Consider the following 22,501-nt stretch of genomic DNA (forward strand, 5'->3'; position numbering starts at 1 on the left):
ATAATCCGAGGGGAGCCTCATTGGCATCCAGTGAAGAGTGAGCACAGAGTGCATTTTCTTTTTCTGGGCCTCCGAGTCAAATGCAGCCTGCTCCATCCTCCCTTCCTCCTCTTCCATGACCTTGCTCTTCTTGTGTTCTGCCACCCTGTCGACCTCTTTGTCTCTTCTCTTCCTTGTTCCCTTGCTCTTTCTCCCAGTCTCATTTTGTGCCTGCATCCAAATTGACAACCAAATGACCAAATTGTTTCCCATTTCCTGGCTGTTTTCCAATGACCACACCCTGTGTGGGTCACCAGATGCCCAGAGAGAGCTGTAGACCCCCTCTGGTCAATGATGCCTGCGATGTGGGATGGACTTGATTTTCCATGAATGAGGATCTGATCTCACTCACTGTCCTTTCTGGGACCTGCTTATCTTGTCTCCAGCAGGGGATGAGGATGAGGATGAGTCAGGGGAGGAGAGGCTGCCATCCTGCTTTGACTACGTCATGCACTTCCTGACGGTCTTCTGGAAGGTGCTGTTTGCCTGCGTGCCCCCCACGGAGTACTGCCACGGCTGGGCCTGCTTCGTGGTCTCCATCCTCATCATCGGCATGCTCACCGCCATCATCGGGGACCTGGCCTCCCACTTCGGCTGCACAATTGGTCTCAAGGATTCAGTCACAGCTGTTGTTTTTGTGGCATTTGGTACCTCTGTGCCAGGTGAGAGAGAGGGGTTTGAGTCTGCAAAGGGGAATGGCCTGGTTCCCATGATCCCTGTGCTCTGCCTCATCTTTTTTGGCATCTCAGATCTCAGTGTAACAGAGCCTCTGTGCTTACAATGCACAAAAGTCAATCAAGGAGATGAATGACAATATTAATAAGGATGTTCTAACATTTATGGAGCACTTTTGATGTGACAGGCACTATGGATGCTAAAAAAATCTACATTCCTGCCATACTCACCAAGACCTTATTAAATAGGGAAAGTTATTATCCCCACATAACAGATGAGAAAACTGAGGTCCACAGAGGTTAAGCTACCTGCCCAAGTAAGTAGCCCAAATTTCTTAATCTCTATATTACATTAACAGGGCACACAAACAATGTCATTCAAAGAAGGTAGACACTGTTCTTCCATTTACCCCTGGCAGTCTATGAGAGACGAAAGATCAACCTGCCTGAAAATGTCACAACAGAAATGTCCACAAGCATTCTTGGCCTCTTCTATTTGTAAGGACACCTGTGAATACAAAGTGTCCCCTAGCAGGACAGGCAAAGAAAGCTTAGTGAGATTTGCCCTTTCATATGATGAATTGCATACTATTTATTTTCTTCTAAATACTCAATGACTAACAGGAATAGGTCACTAATTCATTAATTAGACAAATATTTACTGAGCTTCTATTATGCCTGATACAGTAGAGTGCTAGTTGCTGGGGCTGTTAGGAGAGACTACAGATGTTGTTTTAGTCAGCTTTTTTGCTGCGGTAACAAAAAGATCTAACCAACACAATTGTAGAGGACGAAATGTTTATCTGGGGGCTCACGGTTTCAGAGGTCTCAGTTTGTAGACGGCTGACTCCATTCCTTGGGGCTCAAGATGAGGCAGAACAACATGGCAAGAGAGTATAGAGGGAAGTGGCTCTCATGATGATCAGGAAGCAGAGACTCCACTTGCCAGATACAAATATATACCCCAAAGCCACGCCCACGATGCCCCACCTCCTCCAGCCACATCCCACCTGCCTCCAGCCATCACTTAGATAATCCCATCAGGGATCAATTTACTGATTAGTTTAAGGCTCTCACAACTTAACATCCCCTCCTCCACCAACCCTCTCACATTGTCTCACATGTGAGCTTTTGGAGGACATATCACGTATGTAATAATAAAAATGTGTTTCCTTTCCCAACCCAAGTTTATAATCCAGGTAAAGGAGAAAGACTTCATTCAAATGCTATGATTAAAATCATCTCAATGAGTGCTATAAAGAGAAAGATATAAACCAGTGAGACTTGGGCTAGGCTGGGTCAGGGATGGCTTCCAAGGGAAATCATATGGAAGCTGGGCCTGAATGAGAAGCAGGAATTAACTAGTGCAGCCTTATACAATTAACCAAAAGCCTTATACAATGTGGTTGGGACCTCCAGGGCATCTGAACCCTGAACTCCTCCCAGCTTCAACTGCCCTAGGGAGAAGCAGAAGATATCCTCCTATTTGAGGGGTGAGGCTGAATCTCACTGGGCAGGAATCTGCTGGCTGAACCAAGGGAAGCCCTCTCTGAACCAAGAAAATTCACCCTCCTGGAGAGTAACTAAATCTAAGTCACACTTTAGGAAAACCTTTTCCCCAAACCTCAGCACAGACTGTGGGATTATTAGTGATGCAAGAGGGTTGGTTATCATGGAAATACATTGAGTTATAAGAAATTAGAGCCAGGCACAGTGGTGCACATCCACAATGCCAGCGGCTCAGGAGGGTAAGGCAAGAGGAACACAAGTTCAAAGCCGGCCTCAGCAACTTAGCAAGGTCTAGGCAACTTAGCAAGAACCTGTCTCAAAATAAAAAATAAAGAAAAGGACTGGGGATGTGGCTCAGTGGCTAAGTACTTCTGGGTTCAATTCTTGGCACCAAAAAGAGAAAGAAAGAAAGAGAGAGGGGGGGGAGGGAGGAAGGAAGGAAGGAAGGAAGGGAAATCAGATGGATGATACAAGCAAGATTTAGTATATGAGATGCCCACTGATCACTGTTCTCCAGGCATTGAGAGACCCAAGCCATCAGAGGAAAAGGAGCAGATATGGGGAAAAGAATAGATGTGGGAATAAATAATAGAGGATTGCATACAAGGTCACAGGCAAGAAAGGGCAAGAGGTTTTCTCCAGGAGATCTGAGAAAACTGACAACGTTGAGGTAAGTCGGGAGAAACCAGCCAGGGAGGTGTCTTGAGGTATTTCCAAGTCCTGGCAATTGGTCCAAAAAATAGCTGACAGCCCTTGGAGCATTGGGAAGTTGATGCTATGGTCCATACATCTGATTCACAGCTGGCTGGTGCTCTTTGGTTGAAGGTCAATGGTAGGAACCTTACATGAAGATCAAGTTTTTTGCTAACTTCCTTTGTGACCTTGGGTAGATCCTTGACCCTTATTTTTCTTACCTACAAAATAAAAGTAATGGGCTAGATGTCCCTGGCGATCCTCCCTGGGCCTACAACCTGTGCCAAGATCCAAAGTCAAATATCCTTCAAGTCTTTGTGATCCATATACTAACAGCAAAGAGACAACCCCATCTTCCTTGAGTCCACAGCTCACCCTGCTTGTCCTTGGTGCCTGAAAATCAATGCCCACCCCCGAGCCTATAGGCATTGCTCAGACAATTATAATCAGGCATCCACATTAAGCAGCTTCCCAGGATGTCAAAGTTCCCTGGGAAGACATTCTAAAATGGTGAACTCTCCTTAATGAAAAAGTAATCAAAGGAGAACAATAAATCCTTTTGGTGAATATCAGGACTGGGTGGCTCTTAGTAATCTTTCAGTACTAGGAAGCCCAAATCAGCAGTGGGACCTGCCCAAGGCCACACAGCTCATTAACGGACAGAGTGGGCAGTGTCCCCTTAGCTCCTGCTGCCAGGGTGCCCTGGGGCATACTTGAAGAAAGGCCCTCCACATCTCAGACTCCCACCAGCTCCCGTTTGTCTGTGTCCTTTTCCAGATACATTTGCCAGCAAAGCCGCCGCCCTCCAGGACGTGTACGCAGACGCCTCCATCGGCAACGTTACTGGCAGCAACGCCGTCAATGTCTTCCTGGGTATTGGCCTGGCCTGGTCCGTGGCCGCCATCTACTGGGCCCTGCAGGGACAGGAGTTCCACGTGTCCGCAGGCACACTGGCCTTCTCCGTCACCCTTTTCACCATCTTTGCATTTGTCTGCATTAGTGTGCTCTTGTACCGACGGCGGCCCCACCTGGGTGGGGAGCTCGGTGGCCCCCGCGGCTGCAAGCTGGCCACGACGTGGCTCTTTGTGAGCCTGTGGCTCCTCTACATACTCTTTGCCACATTGGAGGCCTACTGCTACATCAAGGGGTTCTGAGCCCCAGAACCAGGCCTCCGGCAGGGCAGGCCAAGGACTTTCTTCCAAGAGAAGGGCACTTTCCCAACAGTGACCTTCCCAGGCTGAGCAGCCCTGCAGAGGCAGCATCAAGGCCAAGCCCCAGGAACCTCACCTGACCTAGGCCCTGGCCGCACTCTGAAAGGGCCAAGTCATCATCAGATAGAACGGAGGAGACACCCACTTTCCAAAGTATTTCATTAAATACAAACCAACAACAGCAACAGATCCACCTCTGTCTTGTCACTCCCATTCCTGTCCCTGACCCAACAAAGGGCAGACCCTGTGTCCTTCTGGTCCACCTTCGAATGATTCCTTTGCCTCGAGTTTCTTTGAGGACAGGGTTTCTCCTGTCGCTCCACTGGGATATGTCACGATTCTCCCATCCAGCTGGTGAGGCGTGAACATGAACCAAACCTGGTTCTGGGTTCTCTTTTCGTCCCAATCATTATGGTGGTTGTTATCATTTCTCCCCATTGGGCTTTGCTGGTTGTTCTGTCTTGTCTTTTCTTTCTGAAGTTAGTGACAAAGTGCCGTGAAAGAATCCCAGGTCCAAGTCGACAGATGGAGGTATGAATTTCCAGAAACGCACCTCCCGCTTTCACAGGGTCACAGAGGTCCCGCGGCTCCAGCAAGGTCCTGTCTCCCATCTCCTTTTTTCCTCTGTGTTGTCTGGAGGACTGGGTGGCGTGAGCGGAAATGAGCTCGCCCACCAACGTGGAGAGCGGGTGGGGCTTTATTTGCTTGCGTTGAAATCAAATCCAAACCAAAAAGCAATTGTCCTCTTCCCTGTTCACATCTCTCCAGTTCTATATTTCACTGTGTCCGTGTCTGTATATGGATCCTCCTACAAGAAAATCCACCGAGGGGGTGATGGGACAAAAATAGAAATCGTACATGATGACAAAGGGCAGCTGAGGAGACAAAAGGGGCGCATGCCTTCTGGAACATCTCTGACTTTGTATCTGAAGCAGGAGAGAAGAGGTGTCCAACCAATGAGATCTTTAAAGAAAAAGACGACATTTAAAATGTCAGCCTTCTGAGAAATGTGGGCTACACCAGCCCCTCACCTCCTAATGTGCCATACATAGAGAGCTGCCTAGATTTCTTCAAGTGATGCAAGTTTGAGGGTTATAAGACAGCAAGGGGCTCCTTCCACCTCTCCTGGCCCTCGAGCCACATTTGAAAATTTTTGCACAGGATGGGAACTGGAATTCCTCATTTCTCCCATGTTCCTGCTTGTTTTTAAGACCTCATGAAGCTTTTTTCCAGCCTGTGGGGTGTTTCTTGCCCCCTAAGAGAGCCTCAGTCTCCCTAATCCCGTGGAGCCTGGGATGGTAGAAAAAGAGATGGACATGCCCCAAGGAACTTTTCCTAATGACCTTTGAGAGGACCTGGCTTTACAAACACACACACACCAGTGAACACACAGACATCGCCACAGAACTGCCCACAGATCTTTAGGCTTTCTGCATTGACATAAATACATTTTCTAAAGGGGGAGGGATAAATTAAAAAAAAAAAACACCTGTTTAGTTTTAAACACTTTTTTTAAGAAAAAAATAACTAAAAAAGAAACAGTGCTCATGTCATAAGCTATGTTGACAGTTGCCAGTGGAAATGTTGGGTTGGTTAAAAAAAAATAAATAAAAGCTCTACTTATATCTCTACATATAACTGGCTTCTCCCTGTGTTTCTTCAGCAAATGGTCCAGGGGTCACCCTGGATTTCTTCTGAAGCGGGTGCAACTGAGGTGAGGTGAAAATGTCATTTCCCGTCACAGTCAGGTGCCAATGTGCCAGACTCGGCACTTTTTTAAGCACAAAAATTTTAGGGAAATGCCAGCTGTCACAGCCTGGACTTCAAGAAGCTGGAGGACACATGGACGGAGAGCTGTGGGGATAGAGGGGAGGGCACAGTGGGGGAGGATCCCAGTTAGGAAACCAGGGCCCCATATTGATTTCCAAGACACACATACTCCGCATTCATGCACTCACCATTCATTCAACCAAAAGCACTTTGGACGCCCTCCACAAGTTGAGATATGTTCTGGTGACGCAAAGAAGAGTAAGAGATCTGACCACAAGAAACTCACAGTCTAGAGGGGGAAGTAAAAGTCCTTTTAATAAAGGCTGTTTGGGTTAAAAGCAGCAGAAAACCATTAAAATAAGTTCAGAGAAATAGACAAGGACATGGGAAGGCCAGGTAGGGTGATCCTGTAGAACTCAAAGCAGGAGCACAGCCAGGCCTCAGGGGCCTGAAAGCCCTCAGGAACCCAGACAACTGACCCCCCCCAAAAAAACTACAAGGTCTCTCCCATCCTTGTTTCCCTGATTTTTGGGCCCCTCCTCTTCCTCTGCCTCACAAAGAGCTTCCTGGTTTGCTTGTCTGACACACGGTCCAGCACAGTCACCAGCCCTGATGGCATTTCATGACCTCGCTCACAGCTTCACTCCCACAGCTAACTGGAACATCCCCTTTTCTCATCTGAGCCCAAATTCTCAATTAAGAGAATACAGCTCATTCCCAGAAGTCCATTTCCGGAAGGCAGACCTCTTTGTAGGAGGCTGCGGTGGCGGACGGGGCCCCTGTGGAGTGACTGTTGTGCATCAGATTTCCATTCCTGGTCCAAATGATTCAGGTAAGGACAGGAGGGTGGGGATCCCTATTGCCCCTTCCAAAAGCTGCAGGATGGGAAAGAGCTTATGAAGCCCGGGAACACCAAGGTACAAAGGAAAAATGGCTGTAAGAGGGGCCGAGCCGGAGTCCTGTGGGAACACACTGGAAAGAAACACTAACTCAGCCCAGAGGAGCCGGGAAAGGCCTCACAGAGAGCGTGACCTTCACGAAGGATCTTGAAGGAAGAACAAATAGTGAGTCACTCCCGTGAGAGGGCTTGGTATTGACGGACAGACACAAAAGGAACAGGATGCTCACAGGCACAGGATGAAACAGAATAGGGTGTGGTCACAGAGTGGCAAGAGCTGGTGGGGGTGGAGGAAAGGCAGGTGGGTCCTGGCTGTGGCCCGTGGGTATGTCTGAGAAAGTTTTAGGCCCAGAAGTGGTCATGAGTTGGTGATGAAGGCTCTTCTCTACCCTCTTTCTCTGGATTGAGGGTTCTTAGCCTTTGCCTAAGTTTAAACTTCTGGCTCGGAAAAAGCTGCATCAGGAGCACAAATCCTGTTGTGGAAGCAATAACTAGGGGACAGTGGGATCTGTAAGACAATGGCATTAAAAAAGCAGACAGAGAGACAGTCTTGGCTAAAAGGCTCGTTCGGTTTTTTTTCCATGCCACCCAGTTGAAAATGAATAAAAACCTTTGAGCAGATTAAATGATAGATGCAAAATCATGAAATCCATTTGTGTCCATCTCTTGCCTTTTTTGGAGTCCTTTCTGGATTATCCAGATGCTAGGCTTTGTCAAGAGGGAAGCTGGGATAAACCACAGCGGATGGGGCTGAAAGGAGCAGCCCAGGAACCTGAAGTTGCTCACTGAGGATGCTGGTGCCAGTCTAGATGCCACCAGCATCAACAGTGTTGTCAACTCTGAGGACTTGAGTCAACACTTCTCCTGTCCCATCACAGTAACAGAGGACCACTGAAGTCAATTGCTTCCAGGTTTAACATTGAGATTCTAGAAAATATCCAGAAGCTCTGTGTGCATGTCTGTGTGTATATGTGTGTGTATGTGTGCACGTGCATGCATGTGTGTGTGCACATATATGAACAAGCACACATGCACCAAGGCCCTGGCAACTTTGATTGACAACAGCACTATACACGTCCCTTTGCAACACCCTGGTCCTGCGGCCTGTGCGTTATTCCGTCCCACACACTATCGTCGTCAGCACCTTTTACTGAACTAGCCACATCATCCCCACCCCTTAGTCTCACTTATTTTCAGGGCACTGTTAGCTGATGTAATAAATCAACTCCAGTATTTCAGGGGCTTAGCAAAAGGAAAGTTTATTTCTCCCTCATGTGATAATCCAGTGAGGATGGCTTTTGATCAGCCAGTGGCTTTCTTCCACATGATGATTCAGGGACTCCGTTTCCTCTTCTGTTGTAACTCTGCCAGTCTCTGGGGCCTTGGAGTCTTCTTCAGCAGCAGATGGGAAGAAAATTAGAGACGGTGCATACACTCCGAACTGCCTTGGCTCTGAAGGAAGGCTCATCACTTTTGCTCGTGTTCTATTAGTAAAAGAACCCATTTTAACCCAAATGCCAAGGAGATTGAGAAGCATGGTCCTTGGCTAGGCAGCCGCTTCCCAATGACATGTTATGCCATGGAAGGATGAATGGCTGATGAATGTTGGTCCCACTCTGTGGTTAAAGATAAATATTTTTATCTCCAGGGCCAAGAGAAAGCTGATATTTGTCTTTGTGGTTTCTAAAAACCTTTCATAAGCTGGGCATGGTGGCACATGCTTGCAATCCCAACAGCCCAGGAGGCTGAGGCAGGAGGATCGCAAGTTCAAAGCCAGCTTCAGCAACTTAGTGAGGCCCTAAGCATGATCTCTTCTGAAAGACATCAGAACAAAGAATGAGAGAAAGCTGGAATTTGGGGACACTGGATCTAGGCAAAGAAGCCCACAGAGAGGCAGGCTGTGTCCAAGGAGGGAAAGCAGGAGAAGCCAGCCAGCAACTGTTCCCTCGTCTTCCATGGCCCCCTTCTCTGCTTAGTCTCCATCCTTACTGAGGAGCTTCCTCTAGGGGCACCTGGATGGACCATCTGAGGGCAGATGGGAAATCTGATAATTACTGATAATTAATGAGGGAGTGTCATCTGACCCCAGAGAAAGATGATTCAAAAAAACACCTTCTTAGGAAAGTGTATCCAAAAAATACTCCTGGGAAACTGCACTGGTCTGTATGATAGGTGGTACTTCCTGCATTTTCAGAAGGGAACAGGGAAATAGAATCCTGATCTATAATAACATACCTCAGACTGGGTACTTTATATTTTAAAAAGGTTTGTTTAGCTCATAGTTCTGAAGGTCCAAGTCTATGGCACTTGTATCTACTCAGATTCCCGTAAGAGACTTGGGCATCACAACATGGCCAAGAAATGAAAGCGGAAACCCAGGGTCACTTTACCACTGATCTATAAACCCAGCCCTTTTTATTTTTTTATTTTGAGACAGGCCTCGCTAAGTTTCTGAGGCTGGCCCCAAACTTTCAATCCTCCTGACTCAGCCTCCCAAGTTGCTGTGATTATAGGCATGCACCACCACAATGGCTTAATTGCCCTTTTTGTGTGATAAGAATGGTAGAGATCTACTCTCTTAGCAAATTTCAAGCATGTATTCCATACATTTTAACCACAGTCTTCATGCTGCACATTAGATATCTAGAACCTATTCATTTGATAACTACAAGTTTGTATCCTTTAGACAATGACTCCCCATTTCCCTCACCCAACCCCCGGTGATCATCCTTCGAGTCTCTGTGTCATGAATTTGACTTTGGTGAATTCCACATATAAGTGAGATCATGTGACATTTATCTTTCTCTGCCTGGCTTATTTCACTTATTGTGTCTTCTAGGTTCACCCACAATATACAAATGACAGGATTTCCTTCTTTTTTAAGGCTGAGTAATATTCCATTTATATATGTACCACTATTTATCCATTCATCTGTCAACAGACATTTGGGTTGTTTCCATACTTTGACTATTCAATGAACATGGGTACAAAGATATATCTTTGGGATACTAATTTCATTTTCTTTTTTTGTAATGATAATATTCAGTCATTTTAAAAATTTGTTCTGATTAGGTATATATGACAGCAGAATGCATTTTGATTCATTGTACACAAATGGAGCACAACTTTTCATTTCTCTGTACACGATGTATAGTTACACCATATGTGCAGTCATACATGTACTGAGGGTAATAATGTCCATCTCATTCCACCATCTTTTCAGCCCCCATGAACACCCCCCTCCTCTCACTCGTCTTTGCCCAATCAAAATTCCTCCATTCTTCCCATGCTCCCCCATTTATAGACTAGCATCCACTTATCAGAGAGAACTTTCTGCCTTTGTTTTTTTGGGAATGGTTTAATTCATTTAGCATGATATTCTCCAACTCCATCCATTTGCCTGAAAATGCCATAATTTTATTCTCTTTTATTGCTGAGTAATATTCCATATACCACAGTTTCTTTATCCATTCATCTATTGAAGGGCATCTAGGTTGGTTCCACAGTTTAGCTATCATGAATTGAGCTGCTATAAACATTGATGTGGCTGCATCACTATAGCATGCTGATTTTAAGTCCTTTGGGTAAAGACTGAGAAGTGGGATAGCTGGGTCAAATGGTGGTTCCATTCCAAGTTTCCTAAGGAATCTCCACACTGCTCTCCAGAGTGGTCGCACCAATTTGCAGTTCCACCAGCAATGTATGAGTGTGCCTTTCCCCCACATCCTCGCCAGTGCTTATTATTGCTACAGACAGTTCTCAGAAGAAGATATACAATCGACCAGCAAACATATGAAAAAGTGTTCAACTGATTTCATTTTCCAATGGATTAATCTACTAATGAGACTAGCACTCTAGTGATTCAAGCACTTTCCAAAGACCCACCTCAGGTCATTGCTGTGTTGGGGACTATTATGATTTGAATAAGAGGTGTCCCCTCAAAGCTCCTATATGACTGAAGGAGTATTCAGAGATAAAATGGTTGGATTATGAGAGCTATAACCAGTTCATCTTAGTTTGAATGGACTAACTGGGTGGTAAACTGTAGGTAGATGGAGCATGGCTGAAGGAGGTGGGTCACTGGGGATATGCCCTGGAAGGGTTCATTTTCCCTGCAGTCCCTTCCCCTTGACCCTGCGGCTTCCTGGCTGCCATGAATAGAAGAGCCCCCCGACCCCCATGCCCTTCTGCCATTGATGTCCTGTCTTACCTTGGACTCGGAGCAGAAGAGTCAACCCACCATGGACTAAACCTCTGAAATGGTGAGCTCAAAATAAACTTTTCCTTCCCTAAATTATTCTTGTTGGTGTTTTGGTCACAGTGACAAAACAAAACAACAACAACAAAAACAAAACCTGACTAACACATACCTAGAAATAGGGCTGCATTTTTCTGAAAAATCTAGGAAGAAGTTGACTCAAGGTGGACTATTCTGGTGCCTCAAAATTCTCAGATTCTATTTTCTACTCTTGGTCCTTTCTGCTCATCTCAAGTTCTTCCTTACTTCTACCTGAGTGGAACACAATGGAAGCCGGTCCTCACCCTGCCATCTTTATTACAAACGGACCATTACGTGAATGGAATTTTTTCCACACTATGTGGTAAATATTCATTCTCTTCCCATGATCAGTACCTCTAACTCATTTAATCAATTTCTTTTTTTGTGATGGTGGGGCAGCAGTTAAAATCTTGTGGCCAGCAGGCTTGAAGAGCTTGATCCACGCAGTGCTTTGTTAAAAACTGGAAGAGTTGTTAATACTTAAAAACTGAAATATTTTGTACAAAATCTGTATCTGGGCTTTTCTGATCACACTGAGTGTTAATGATTTTATATGCTAATAAGTAGCCACCCCACGTACACAGGGTCTACCTCCTCAGTTCCCCAGATTTCCTACCCAACCCATCTCTCTCATTTAAGTGACCATCCTGACACTGCAGCTATTTGTGTGACACCTGCTGTGGGCCCAAGGCATATAGAATTACATTTTGGCCTTTCACATGCTGGTGCTTGCCCTCAGCACTCTGTAGGGTTTGAGTCCCAAGTCTACCTTTTTTATCCATTGTGAAATTTTAAACAGGTGATGACTTCCCTGGTTCTCATTTTTCTCAATCAAAAAATGCAGGGTTGCAAAAATTAAACGAATCATTATCAAGTCAATTACCATGGTACAGAGTATATACATACCTTAGAAGTGTTAGACTTGTAAATTAATACCTGGAGAGATGACCAGTGGTCACCAGGACTTCCAAGTCAGGCTAACCCTAGGTCATAGTGAAAAATTATGACAGACAAGCTTGATATCAATGAAAGAGCAACCCAGAAAGGGCCAGAAGGCCACATCAGGTCTTGCATGCTAATAAGTAAGGCAGATAATGGTAAGCAAAAGCGACTTATGGACTTCAAGAAAGAAGGGAGACCCCGGGAGAAGTTGAGGAATCTGTCCAAGGACATTCCACAAGTGGCACTTCATGTCTAGGTCTACTGAGATCCAAGATATAGGTCTACTGAGATCCAAGATCCAACCATCTTCACATACTCTTATTGGGTATGAAATGAAGTCATTATTTAGAGAAGAAAAAAAAAGATCATAACAGTATGCTCTGTCTTGATTTTCCCAGGACTTTCACAATTTTAGCACTGAAAGTCTTGTGTCCCAGGAAATCCCCCAGTCCTGGGAAACTGGGATGGTTGGTTAACCTCAAATATTATGATTCTTACAGAGCTACAAAATGGCGGACTCTATACATTCACCTTCTGCTATGTCATGCTGTCCCCTTTCCCAATGATTCCATGTGCTATTATTCTCACCCAGCATCTAAACTGGGCAAAGTTCTTTACTTGGTAGGATCATGAAAACCTTCATGGTTCTTGGCATGTTGCTCAGTTTTTCATTGACCAGTGCTTTTGAGTAAGAGAGTTTGAAAATACTAAACAAATCCCCAAGTTTCAAACGCAGTTCTTCTTAATCTCATTGTGTAACTGAAAGAATGAACAAGGCTTGTCGTCGGAGCAAATGCCCATTTATTGAGGAACAGCTCTGCATATTTATAGAGCCAGGGGTGGTTTGACAGTTGGCATGGGGTGTCTTTTGATTGGAGGGTAAGGATCAGGTGAGCCAGCAGGGCTAGTCTGATTGGTGGGTAGGATCAGGTGAGCCAGCAGGGCTCTGATTAGTGGGTAAGGATCATGTAAGCCAGCAGGGCTCTGATTGGTGGGTAAGGATCATGTGAGCCAACAGGGCTCTGATTGGTGGGTAAGGATCATGTGAGCCAGCAGGGCTGACCATTGGACGGCTCTTCTTGGGGGATGGGAAGTTAGTCTTTGGAGCCAGGGCGACTCCCAACAGTAACAGCAACCCAATTTCCTGCGAGTAATTAGGACAATCACCCTACCCACTTCAGTGAATCCAAAATGGCTAAGCAGCAGGCTCAACTTCTTTTTCATCAGAACCATAACTATGGTTCTTGATGGAAGCATTTATCCCTTGACATTGGTACCTATAAACTTACTAAACCCAAGACTTAGAAACAGAAATCAAAAATTTGTAAGTAGATTATTAGATTCAGAAAATGATCCTATCCCTTTCCCCTTGATGTCAAGACCTATGAATCCTATGTAAAGGCAGACAACACTAAATATTAAAGAATGTAAATTAGAACATATACAGTAAGATAGCACAATAATATCACAAGGTATTATCTCCTAGCTTGTGTTGTAATTGAGTCTGCATCAAGCCATTCCCACCCAAGGTCAAGCCTCCTTTGGATAATGGAAAATATGGTCAGACCAGCACCTCTGGTTAGAGACATTGTGGAAGATACCATAGCTATGGATAAGGCATTCTGAGTCCATAAAGCAGATGATAGCAGAAACACTATGGGCAAGAAAGGCTAATCCATACCAAGAATATGGATACTCTGTAAAGGCTAACTTCTGCCTCATCCACAATGATAGGAGTAGTCCAATGTAATTAACCTGACACCAGGCAACCAGCTGGTCTTCCTGGGAGATATTGCCATATCAATGGCTCATCTGTTGCTTTTGCTATTAGCAGCTCATACACTCTTTAGTGACAATAGCCAAATGAAACTTGATGAGGAGACACATGTGTTGTTGAGCCCAAGTATAGACTCCATTCCTGCTGCCATATCATACATAGATCCATGGAACAAATGTCAGAAAGAGAGAGGCCAACTAATATGCATAGTATAGAGTCCATCTGATTATTGAGAACACTGGCCACCATGGTTGTTCTCTCTGGTAGACATTTATGTGGGACACGAACATCTTCACAGTGTGTACCTCATTCCACACCTTCCCCAGATTTCCTTGTGTTAGTCTATTTCCTGTTGCTATAACTGAATATCATATATTGGGTAATTTATAAAGAAAAGAAGCTTATTTCTCACAGTTAAGGAAACTGGGAAGTCCACATTTAAGGGACCACATCTGGGGAGAGCCTTCTTGCTGGTGGGGACATACTGCAGAGTCCCAAAGTGGCACAAGACATCACGTGGTGAAACACAGAAAGCTTACCAACTCAGGTCTCTCCTTCTCTTCTTATAAGGCCACTAATGCAATCACAGGGCTCCATCCTCTTATTTCATCTAATCCTGATTACCTCCCAAAGGACACCCCTCCAAATACCACTAAGATATGACTCTGGGGATTAAGATTCAACATGAGCTTTGGAGAGGACAAACCACCCAGTATTTTGCTCCTAGTTGGCTTCCTTTCAAGTCTTCAGTGTGAGCCAATGTAGATTAATAATTCAGATCAAACTGAACATGTAAATACACTGCCTGAAATTCTGCCCACTGGGAGGAATTCAGTACAGTCCATCTTTGAGGGCCACACCTGAGTAGGATTAGAGCATGATGTTGTCCACCTCTGGATGGTGCTGGCACACCATGCAAATGCATAATTAAGTTCTTTTTTTTTTTTTTTTTTTTTTTTTTGCTTTCTTAAATTATAAACTGATCACAGGTAATTCTCTGGGAAGCCAAAGTGTGGTGGAGAGAGAGGTAGCAAAGCTGTAGCCAGAGTTACAGCAGGAGTCTAAACCACCTGTTCCTACAGCCTTGCAGTAGGATGACCTAATTGGCCTGGGTTTTTATATACCATTTCTATTTTATGATGGAGTACTGCCATGTACAGCCAACTTTATAATTGTGTTGGATGAGGCACCCAGTTCTGCATGGATAAAATCACATGTCACTTGGTTTCACTCCTTCCTCACTCCTAACGAGATTGAGTGCTTAGTTCATGCTACAACTTGGACTTGGTCCACATCTCTATCTTCACTGTGCCTACAGGAAATGAGGGGGCTCCTTTAGAGTTTCCTGGGAGGACTGCCAGTTCTCCATGTGTATATTTAAAGATTAAAATTTGTTTTTCCCATCCTTCCTGTAGGATATCAGTGTTGGTCAGCTTTCCAAGGCTCTGACAAAATACCTGAGAAAAACAATTTAAAGGAGGAAAGATTTATTTTTGGCTTGTGGTTCCAGTGGTTTTAGTCCCTGGTCACTTGGCTTCATTTTTTCTGAGCCTGTAGGCAGAACCTCATGGCAGGAGGGTGTTGCAAAGGAAACCCACTCATCAAATGAGGGCCAAGAAGCAAAAAGACAAAGAAGGACACATCCCCAGGGACCTGCTTCCTTCAACTAGTCCCCACCTCCTAGTTTCTGCCACCTTGAGGTAGCACCACCAGCTGGCAAACGTACTTTCAACACATGAGCTTTGGGGGGACATTTAAGATCCAAACCATAGCAATCACCAAGGCCACCCAAAGAATCCATAGACCATAGACTCCACAATTTTTATAATCACAGTTATTGCCCTAGTGATGTTAGAACCACTTGATCTCCCAACACCTTGCCCTTATACTACCTTCAGTGGTGTTTTGGACAATCTTACTGCCGCCATCTTTCATGATCCATTATTTGCCCTCATCAAGGAAGTGACTCTGAATGGCTCAAAAACATGACCCACCTAAACTTTGAGTCCCATTTTATGAGGTTGTCTCCTGGGGCCACTTCCAGCAACAGCCCTGAATCAGTCCGAACACCAATAGAAATAAATGGGGCATTCAAAGTAGGATATTCCGAAGGCCGGGACAGAGTCGGAAACCCAGGGCTGTGAGCAATGGAGCTGCGATTATCCCTAGGCACAAATTGTGGGAGTGGAGAGGTTTTCAGAATTAAGAGAAGAGTCAGGTAGGTAGGCTACTTAGAGAGGGGCAACACCTTTCAGTAGAAAACAGCCAGCCTAAGACAGCCTCACAGGGAGGAAGCAGGGGAATAAACACCCTGTCCTCTCCTGCCTCCCCTCTCCCATCTCTTGCTGAACCCCTGGTTATCTAAAAGGCATTAGAGCTCTACTGATAACAGTGCACACAAGTCGACCTCCATGGCAATGCAGAGAGCAGGTAGGAAAACAGGCAGGATGGACCCAGAGACACAGGCAGGAGAGATCTGGCACATCACATCAAGTCATCATAAAAATTTCATGGGTTAACAAGCTTAGCAAAGTGCCTGAAGTACACACTTGTCTCTTGGCATCTGAGAATTGGTTCCCCTCTCTGTGGACACCAGAATCTGCGGATGCTCAAGTCTCTTATGTAAATGGTGTACTATTTGCCTATGACATACACATATTCTCCTGTATACTTTAAGGTTACTTACAATACCTAATATAATGTAAATACTATGCAGATAGTTGTTACATTGTATTGTTTAGGGAATAGTGACAAGTAGAAAAGTCTGTGCATGTTAAATAGAGATGCATTTTTTTCTGAATATTTTTGATCTACGGTTGGTTCAAACTGTGGATGCAGAACCTGCAGATATGGAGAAAGTTTGGTGGTAGTGCTGGGGATTGAACTCAGGGCCTTGTGCATGCAAGGCAAGCACACTACCAACTGAGCTATATCCCCAGCCCTGGGATTTTTTATATATAACCACTAGAATATTGGGGCTGGGGATGTAGCTTGGTGATGGAGCACTTAACTAACATATGGGAGGCCCTGTGTTCTCTTCCCAGCACTGCAAAAATAACCATAAATAAATAAGAAACATTAGAAGAGGTAATTTTTAAGGCTCCCCCTATCACCAAAGCTCTCCAATGATATAAAAGAGGAAGAGGAGGCTGACCCCTAGTATTTACATTGTATTAGGTATTGTAAGTAACCTGGGCACCATGTCTAGTGCTTAACCCTATGTCACTGAATCACCATGGCCACCCTATAAGATAGAATGACACCCATCTTACGGATGAAGACACAGCAGACAAGTGATTTTCCCAGAGTCCATATCTTAACAGAGTCCATATCTTAACTATCTTAACAGAACTCAAATGTGTACTCGGACATCTGACATTGAAAGCCAAACTATAAATTAATGATTTTTTCAAAATGTGGTCTCCAGATAAGCAACATCAGCATCGGCTGATGAGCTTTTGGGGGACATTCAAGATCCAAACCACTGATGTACAAGAAATGAAAATTCTAAGGCCTTATCCCAGACTCCACTCCTGACCTCTGGGAATAGGACTCATAAATCTGTTTAACAGGCCTTCCAAGGGAATCTGCTGCCCTCCCAAGTGTGAGATCCCCTGTTCCAAACCATCATGCCCCTGTCTCCTCTTACCCCCTATCATCCATGTGCCTGTTCAGACACGAAGATAGAAACAGAGCCCCAGTGTCTTTCTATACGTGTACCTAATCTTATCTCTTGTAGTTTAACTTTTATTTTGGAAAACTGCTAATATGTAGAACAATAAAGAGATTAGAGTAATGAACTCCCATATGCTATCTCCCAGCTTCAGCAGTTATCAACTCAGAACCAGTTTTGTTTCTTCCATTCCCAACTAGCCCACCTCCCATTATTTTGAAGCAAATTCCAGACATCAAAAAACTTCATCTGTGAAGTAGGTATTTTTAAAATAAATGAACAGGGTTTTGTTTTTATTTATTTATTTATTTGCAGTGCTGGGGATTGGATTCAAGGGTGCTCTACTGTGGAACTATACATCCCAGCCTCTCCCCACTTTTTTCTTTTTTTACTTTCCTTTGAGAAAGGGTTTCCCTAAATTGCCCAGGCTGGCCTTAAACTTGCAACTTCCTACCTCAGCCTCCTGAGTAACTGGGATTAGCAACATGGGCCCCCACACCCAGTTACATGGACACTTTTAAAAATATAATCATAATGCTGTTATCATAGCTAAAAAGTTAATAATCTTTCCTGTCAAAATTCTGTCAAGTTTTTCACTGTGCCCCAATATTATTTTTAAATGTGCTAATCTCATAATTATTTCCATGTAAACATCTCATGAAGGTTTTCACCTAACGTTAAGGTGGTGATTCCAGTTCAGTAGATGGAACAGACATGGGCACTGTAGATTATAATACGGGAGGGAATACAGGAAAACCATTAGAAGTCAGAGACATCAGCATTAGATGCTGAAGCATCATATAATGGACAAAGAAAACCGGGATGCTTCCTAAAAAGAGGAATAGTTGAGTGGAGTTTCCAACATTAACCAGAAAAATTACAGTAGTTTGTTTTCTTAGTTCCTTTTAAAAAATCCAACAAAAAGATAATCTTTTCATCATTCAAAGATATTCATTGACTGCTCTTCCAGAGATGAATTAAGAAAAACACCTAAAATAGAGACTCTACTTTCCATGATCCTTCTGAAAGTCCAGGGCTGTAGCTGAGGCAAGGAAAGGGTAGTTTGGGAGCATTCAGGAGGAAACATGTAAGATTCAGCCTGGCAGAAAGATGTCCGAGCTAATTTTGAAAGACCAGGCAGATTTCACCAAATGAGGACAGATGGAAGACGCATATTCTGGGTCATTTAGTGATGCTGTATGAAATGGCAGAAAGCAAAGAATGGCTTGTTTGTGGAGACCTGAGTTTAAAGTCCCAACTCTTAGATTACAGGCAAGGTGACCTTGATCATGTCACCTAAGGTCTCCAAGTCTTGCATTTTTTTCTCTCAATTGCATAACTAAGATATTATCTACTGGGATTTGGGAGGGATCACAATACATAACTGATATAATTTATGCGTCACACTGCCTGGTAGGTTTGTGATTATTTATGCTTGTTACTGATGTTACTGTTTTTCCAGGCAGACGCAGGAAATGTAAGACCTTGAACAGCACGTGGCACAGATGGTGTGGTATGTATGACCTGGAGAGTGCCTTGAATGCAGATGTAGCTGTGCTTACCTGGAAGCACACCAATGCAGTGTGTCAATGTCACAACAATGAGATGTGTGCATTTCATAGGAATATGCGTACAGGAACCAGGGCTCAATGTCTAGATCAAGATGCTTAGCCTTACAAACTAAACTAAAGCAACACCAGAGAGCCATGATACTAGTCTGCTCAGGCCATCATAACAAAATGATTCAGACTCAGCAACCTAAACAGAAATTTATTTTCTCTCAGTTCTGGAGGCTAAAAGTTCAAGATCAAGATGCTGTCGGGATTGGTTTCTGGTGAGGCTTTCTTCCCTGTCTTGGAGAGAGCTGCCTTCTCACTGTGTCCTCACATGGCTTTTCTTCTGTGTCTGAGTGTATGTGTGTGTGTGTGTGTGTGTGTGTGTGTGTGTGTTGAGAGAGAGAGAGAGAGAAAATAATCGGGTGTGTCTGCCTCTACTTATAAGGACACCAGTCCATACAAGGATCAGGGATCCATCCTTATAACCTCATTTAATCCCAGTTACCTCCTTAAAGACTCTCTCCAAATACAGTCTACATTAGGGGTTAGATTCTGACATAGGGATTTGGGGAGACTCAATTCAGCCCATCTCAGCTATGCCAAGCCACTGAAGAACTTCAAGTAGGACGTCACCTGACATGATTTTCTTTTTCAGTAGCTGAATCATCCACATTGTGGATGATTGAGGTGGGGAATGGATGGAGCAGAGATTGGCCAATGACAGCTGTAGGAAGCGGGGCAACAGGGATGGAGAGGAGAGAGAATTTACAGGACAGGGGGATGAACTATTTGGACAGGGAGGGAGGGACACAGGAAAGAGGGAGAGCACTCTCTGGGGTTCCAGGCTTGGGAGAGTGGCTGGCTGGTTGTGCCCCAGCATTGATAGGAGGAGAGCAGAGATGACTTGTTCAGTTTTAGGCATGTTGGGTAGCAAGGCTTGTGGGACACCTACGTGGATGTGCCCGGGAACCTGGATTTGCAAGAGAGCTGGGCTGGAGCCCGAGACTGAAATAGTGCAGCAAATTTCAAGTGTAACCACAGTTCACCTGAGCACCTATTCTAAACTGAAAACAGTCCACATGCTGCTCTGCAGACCTTTCTAGATGCAATGTGAAGGCCTCAATCAACAACAGCCTATCAGAGACACCTCAGCCTAGTTCTAGCTTGTTTCTCTAGGTTGTGACCCAACATTCCTCTCAAGTGCTCTTCCTCCAACCCCCTCACCACACCTTACCCTATTCTCCTGCTCTTCCTGTCCCCACCACGTTTTACCCCTCCAGCCAGCCTATTGTGACTCTTCATCATCCAGTGTGATGATCCCTCTGCCACTTCTCATTACATCCTGCCTTTCTTCTCCCAATCCCTGCACCTCTCTACCTTTTATTCCATCTACATCTTATTTCTCCCCTAATGCATACTCCTCATTTTCCACTTTCTATACAGTTAACCATGGTCCCTATAATGTGGATCCTCTCTGAGGTGGCTTTCCTCATACTGTGCATGTCCTGAAGTTTTACCTCCTGCATTGTCCCCATTCTATACCCACTCCTCTTCACCCTCTTGGCCCTCAGCCTGTCTGAACCTCCTTCCCTCTCTGCATGTGCTTCCCCATGTTCTGAAGCACTCAAACTTCCTTTAACTCAAGACCTGCTTACCTCATGTGCAGTAGGCAGAAGAGCCCAGACACAAACCATCTGGGTCTATAGGTGAAGGGAATTACCCAAGGCCTAAGGTAGTTCGATGGCTGAACCAGGATGAGAAGTTGGCCTCCTGGCTTGAAGTCCAGGACTCTGACACACCTGGGGGAAATGGCTCGGTGGGGAGGTTAGATCCACAGGACCCTCGCTCTCTCATCTCACTTGGGCTCCAGCTGTAGCCCCGTAGAACTTCTCACCATCTCCTGCTGATACAGCAGGAGAATGAAAAGCTTTCCTGGTCCTCCTACTCCAAGCCAGGATTCCGGTTTCTAGGTTTTGCAGTGGCCTGGGAAAATCTCTACCAGGCCCATTTTATACCCAGTCAAGGATTTTGAAGGGACTGATGTATAAGAGAATCAGATCAAATCTTCTGGGGTCAGCTCAGCCCAGCATGGCTCCTCCTTGGGTCTTAAGAATAAGCCTCCAAAAATCAGAGTTTTTGTCCAGAGCAGGGAAAAGGTATGCTGTAGGAAAGAATGGCTAAACACTGGGCTGTGGGGAGGATGGGAGCTCTATGTGAGCTCCATGTCACCTCTCCAAAAATCCTCCCCCGAAAAAGATTCAGTTTCTTCCATTGTACCAGCATTGTGAGGGGTTATATCATAATGGAAAGGGGCCAGTCATGGGAGTTTAGAAAATGTGTTTGCACCGTATAGAGGCCTATGTGGGGAGTAGGGATGAGTGGGTCTCCAGGGGTCCTGCCTGGCCCTGGAATAGATGGGAGTCTGGGCCCTCCAAAGACAGAGCTGTTTAGGGCAAGCCCAACAGAGTTCTGAGATGGCAGAAGCCTGCATTTCCCACAGAGCTGCAGGGGTTCTGTGGGCTCAGAACACAGGGGCTTTCTTCATCCTCCGTGATGGGGCAGGGTGATTGATCTCTAGGATCAATTTTTTCTTGTATCTAACATTAAACCCACCATAACAGAACTTTTCTGTTTCCTGGAGTTGGCGATTGGAACCCCAAACTAAGAATATAAAGATACTAATATAAAGATCCCATATCCTAGAGAACCATTTGGGGACTGACACCCCACCCTAAGATAACATTGAATTATCTCTGCAACTAGCCACTCATCCCCATCTGTAAGAAAAAGTTGGAAAAAGAAGGAAGGAGAGAGCCAAGAAATGCTAGGCTGCTTCTCCCCACCCCCATGCCCCCGCACCATCAGAAATAAAAGAAAAATGGGGAGACTCTGAATAAATCACTTCTAGGGATTAAGGAGGAGAGAAGAAGAGAGAGATACAGAGCCAGGAGAGGGGCAGCTGAGGACCAGCCTGCACTCCCACCATTGGGCTTGGCTGGGATGTGTGAGTCTCCCACAGGTGAACATACACTCCAGAAAGGAGCCAGGCAGAGCTATATCTTTGGTACAAACCAAAGGCAGAGTCCCCAGCTGAGGCATTGTAGCTCAGTGGTGGAGTATTTGCCCAACACATGTAAGTCCCTGAGTTTGAGCCTTAGCCCCACAAAAACAAAATCAAATAACAACAAAACAAAAAACAAAGTTGGAGTCCCTAGAGCAAAGTGGATGTGAGATATATGGATGTGGGGAAATATGGAAGAGATCAAGCCAGGGCTGGACTGCCCATGTCAAGGTCCTGTGCAGTGGAGAGTCACCACCCTAAGACTTGACGTGTGCCCCACAGGAGGGCCAGCACGTGGGCACCTGCCACCGGGTGGGAAAGCAAAGCCGCAGTGAGGGCTACAACTGTTAAGAGACCCTCGTTCTCCCCTCCTCCTAACCCCATCACCTCAGAGAGGTGGAGTCATGATAAAGTGGAGG

The 22,501-nt window shown here is 45.1% G+C and overlaps 1 protein-coding gene across 6 annotated transcripts in view; it reads left to right on the top strand.

The window, feature by feature from the left end:
• Slc8a3 (solute carrier family 8 member A3) overlaps window positions 1-5,707 on the top strand; it is a 117,386-nt gene extending 111,679 nt beyond the window's left edge. For 4 of the 6 annotated variants that reach the window (XM_076850292.2, XM_076850293.2, XM_076850295.2 and 1 more), the window contains 2 exons: window positions 426-701; window positions 3,693-5,707. In XM_076850292.2, the coding sequence (XP_076706407.1) occupies window positions 426-701; window positions 3,693-4,069 (653 nt within the window). In that variant the 3' untranslated portion in view covers window positions 4,070-5,707. The remainder of the gene's footprint in view (window positions 1-425; window positions 702-3,692) is intronic. The other 2 variants (XM_076850294.2, XM_076850297.2) reach the window with 1 other exon arrangement.
• The last annotated feature ends 16,794 nt before the right edge of the window (window positions 5,708-22,501 follow it).

Source organism: Callospermophilus lateralis, chromosome 3, assembly GCF_048772815.1.
Source record: "Callospermophilus lateralis isolate mCalLat2 chromosome 3, mCalLat2.hap1, whole genome shotgun sequence".
Lineage (NCBI taxonomy): Eukaryota > Metazoa > Chordata > Mammalia > Rodentia > Sciuridae > Callospermophilus > Callospermophilus lateralis.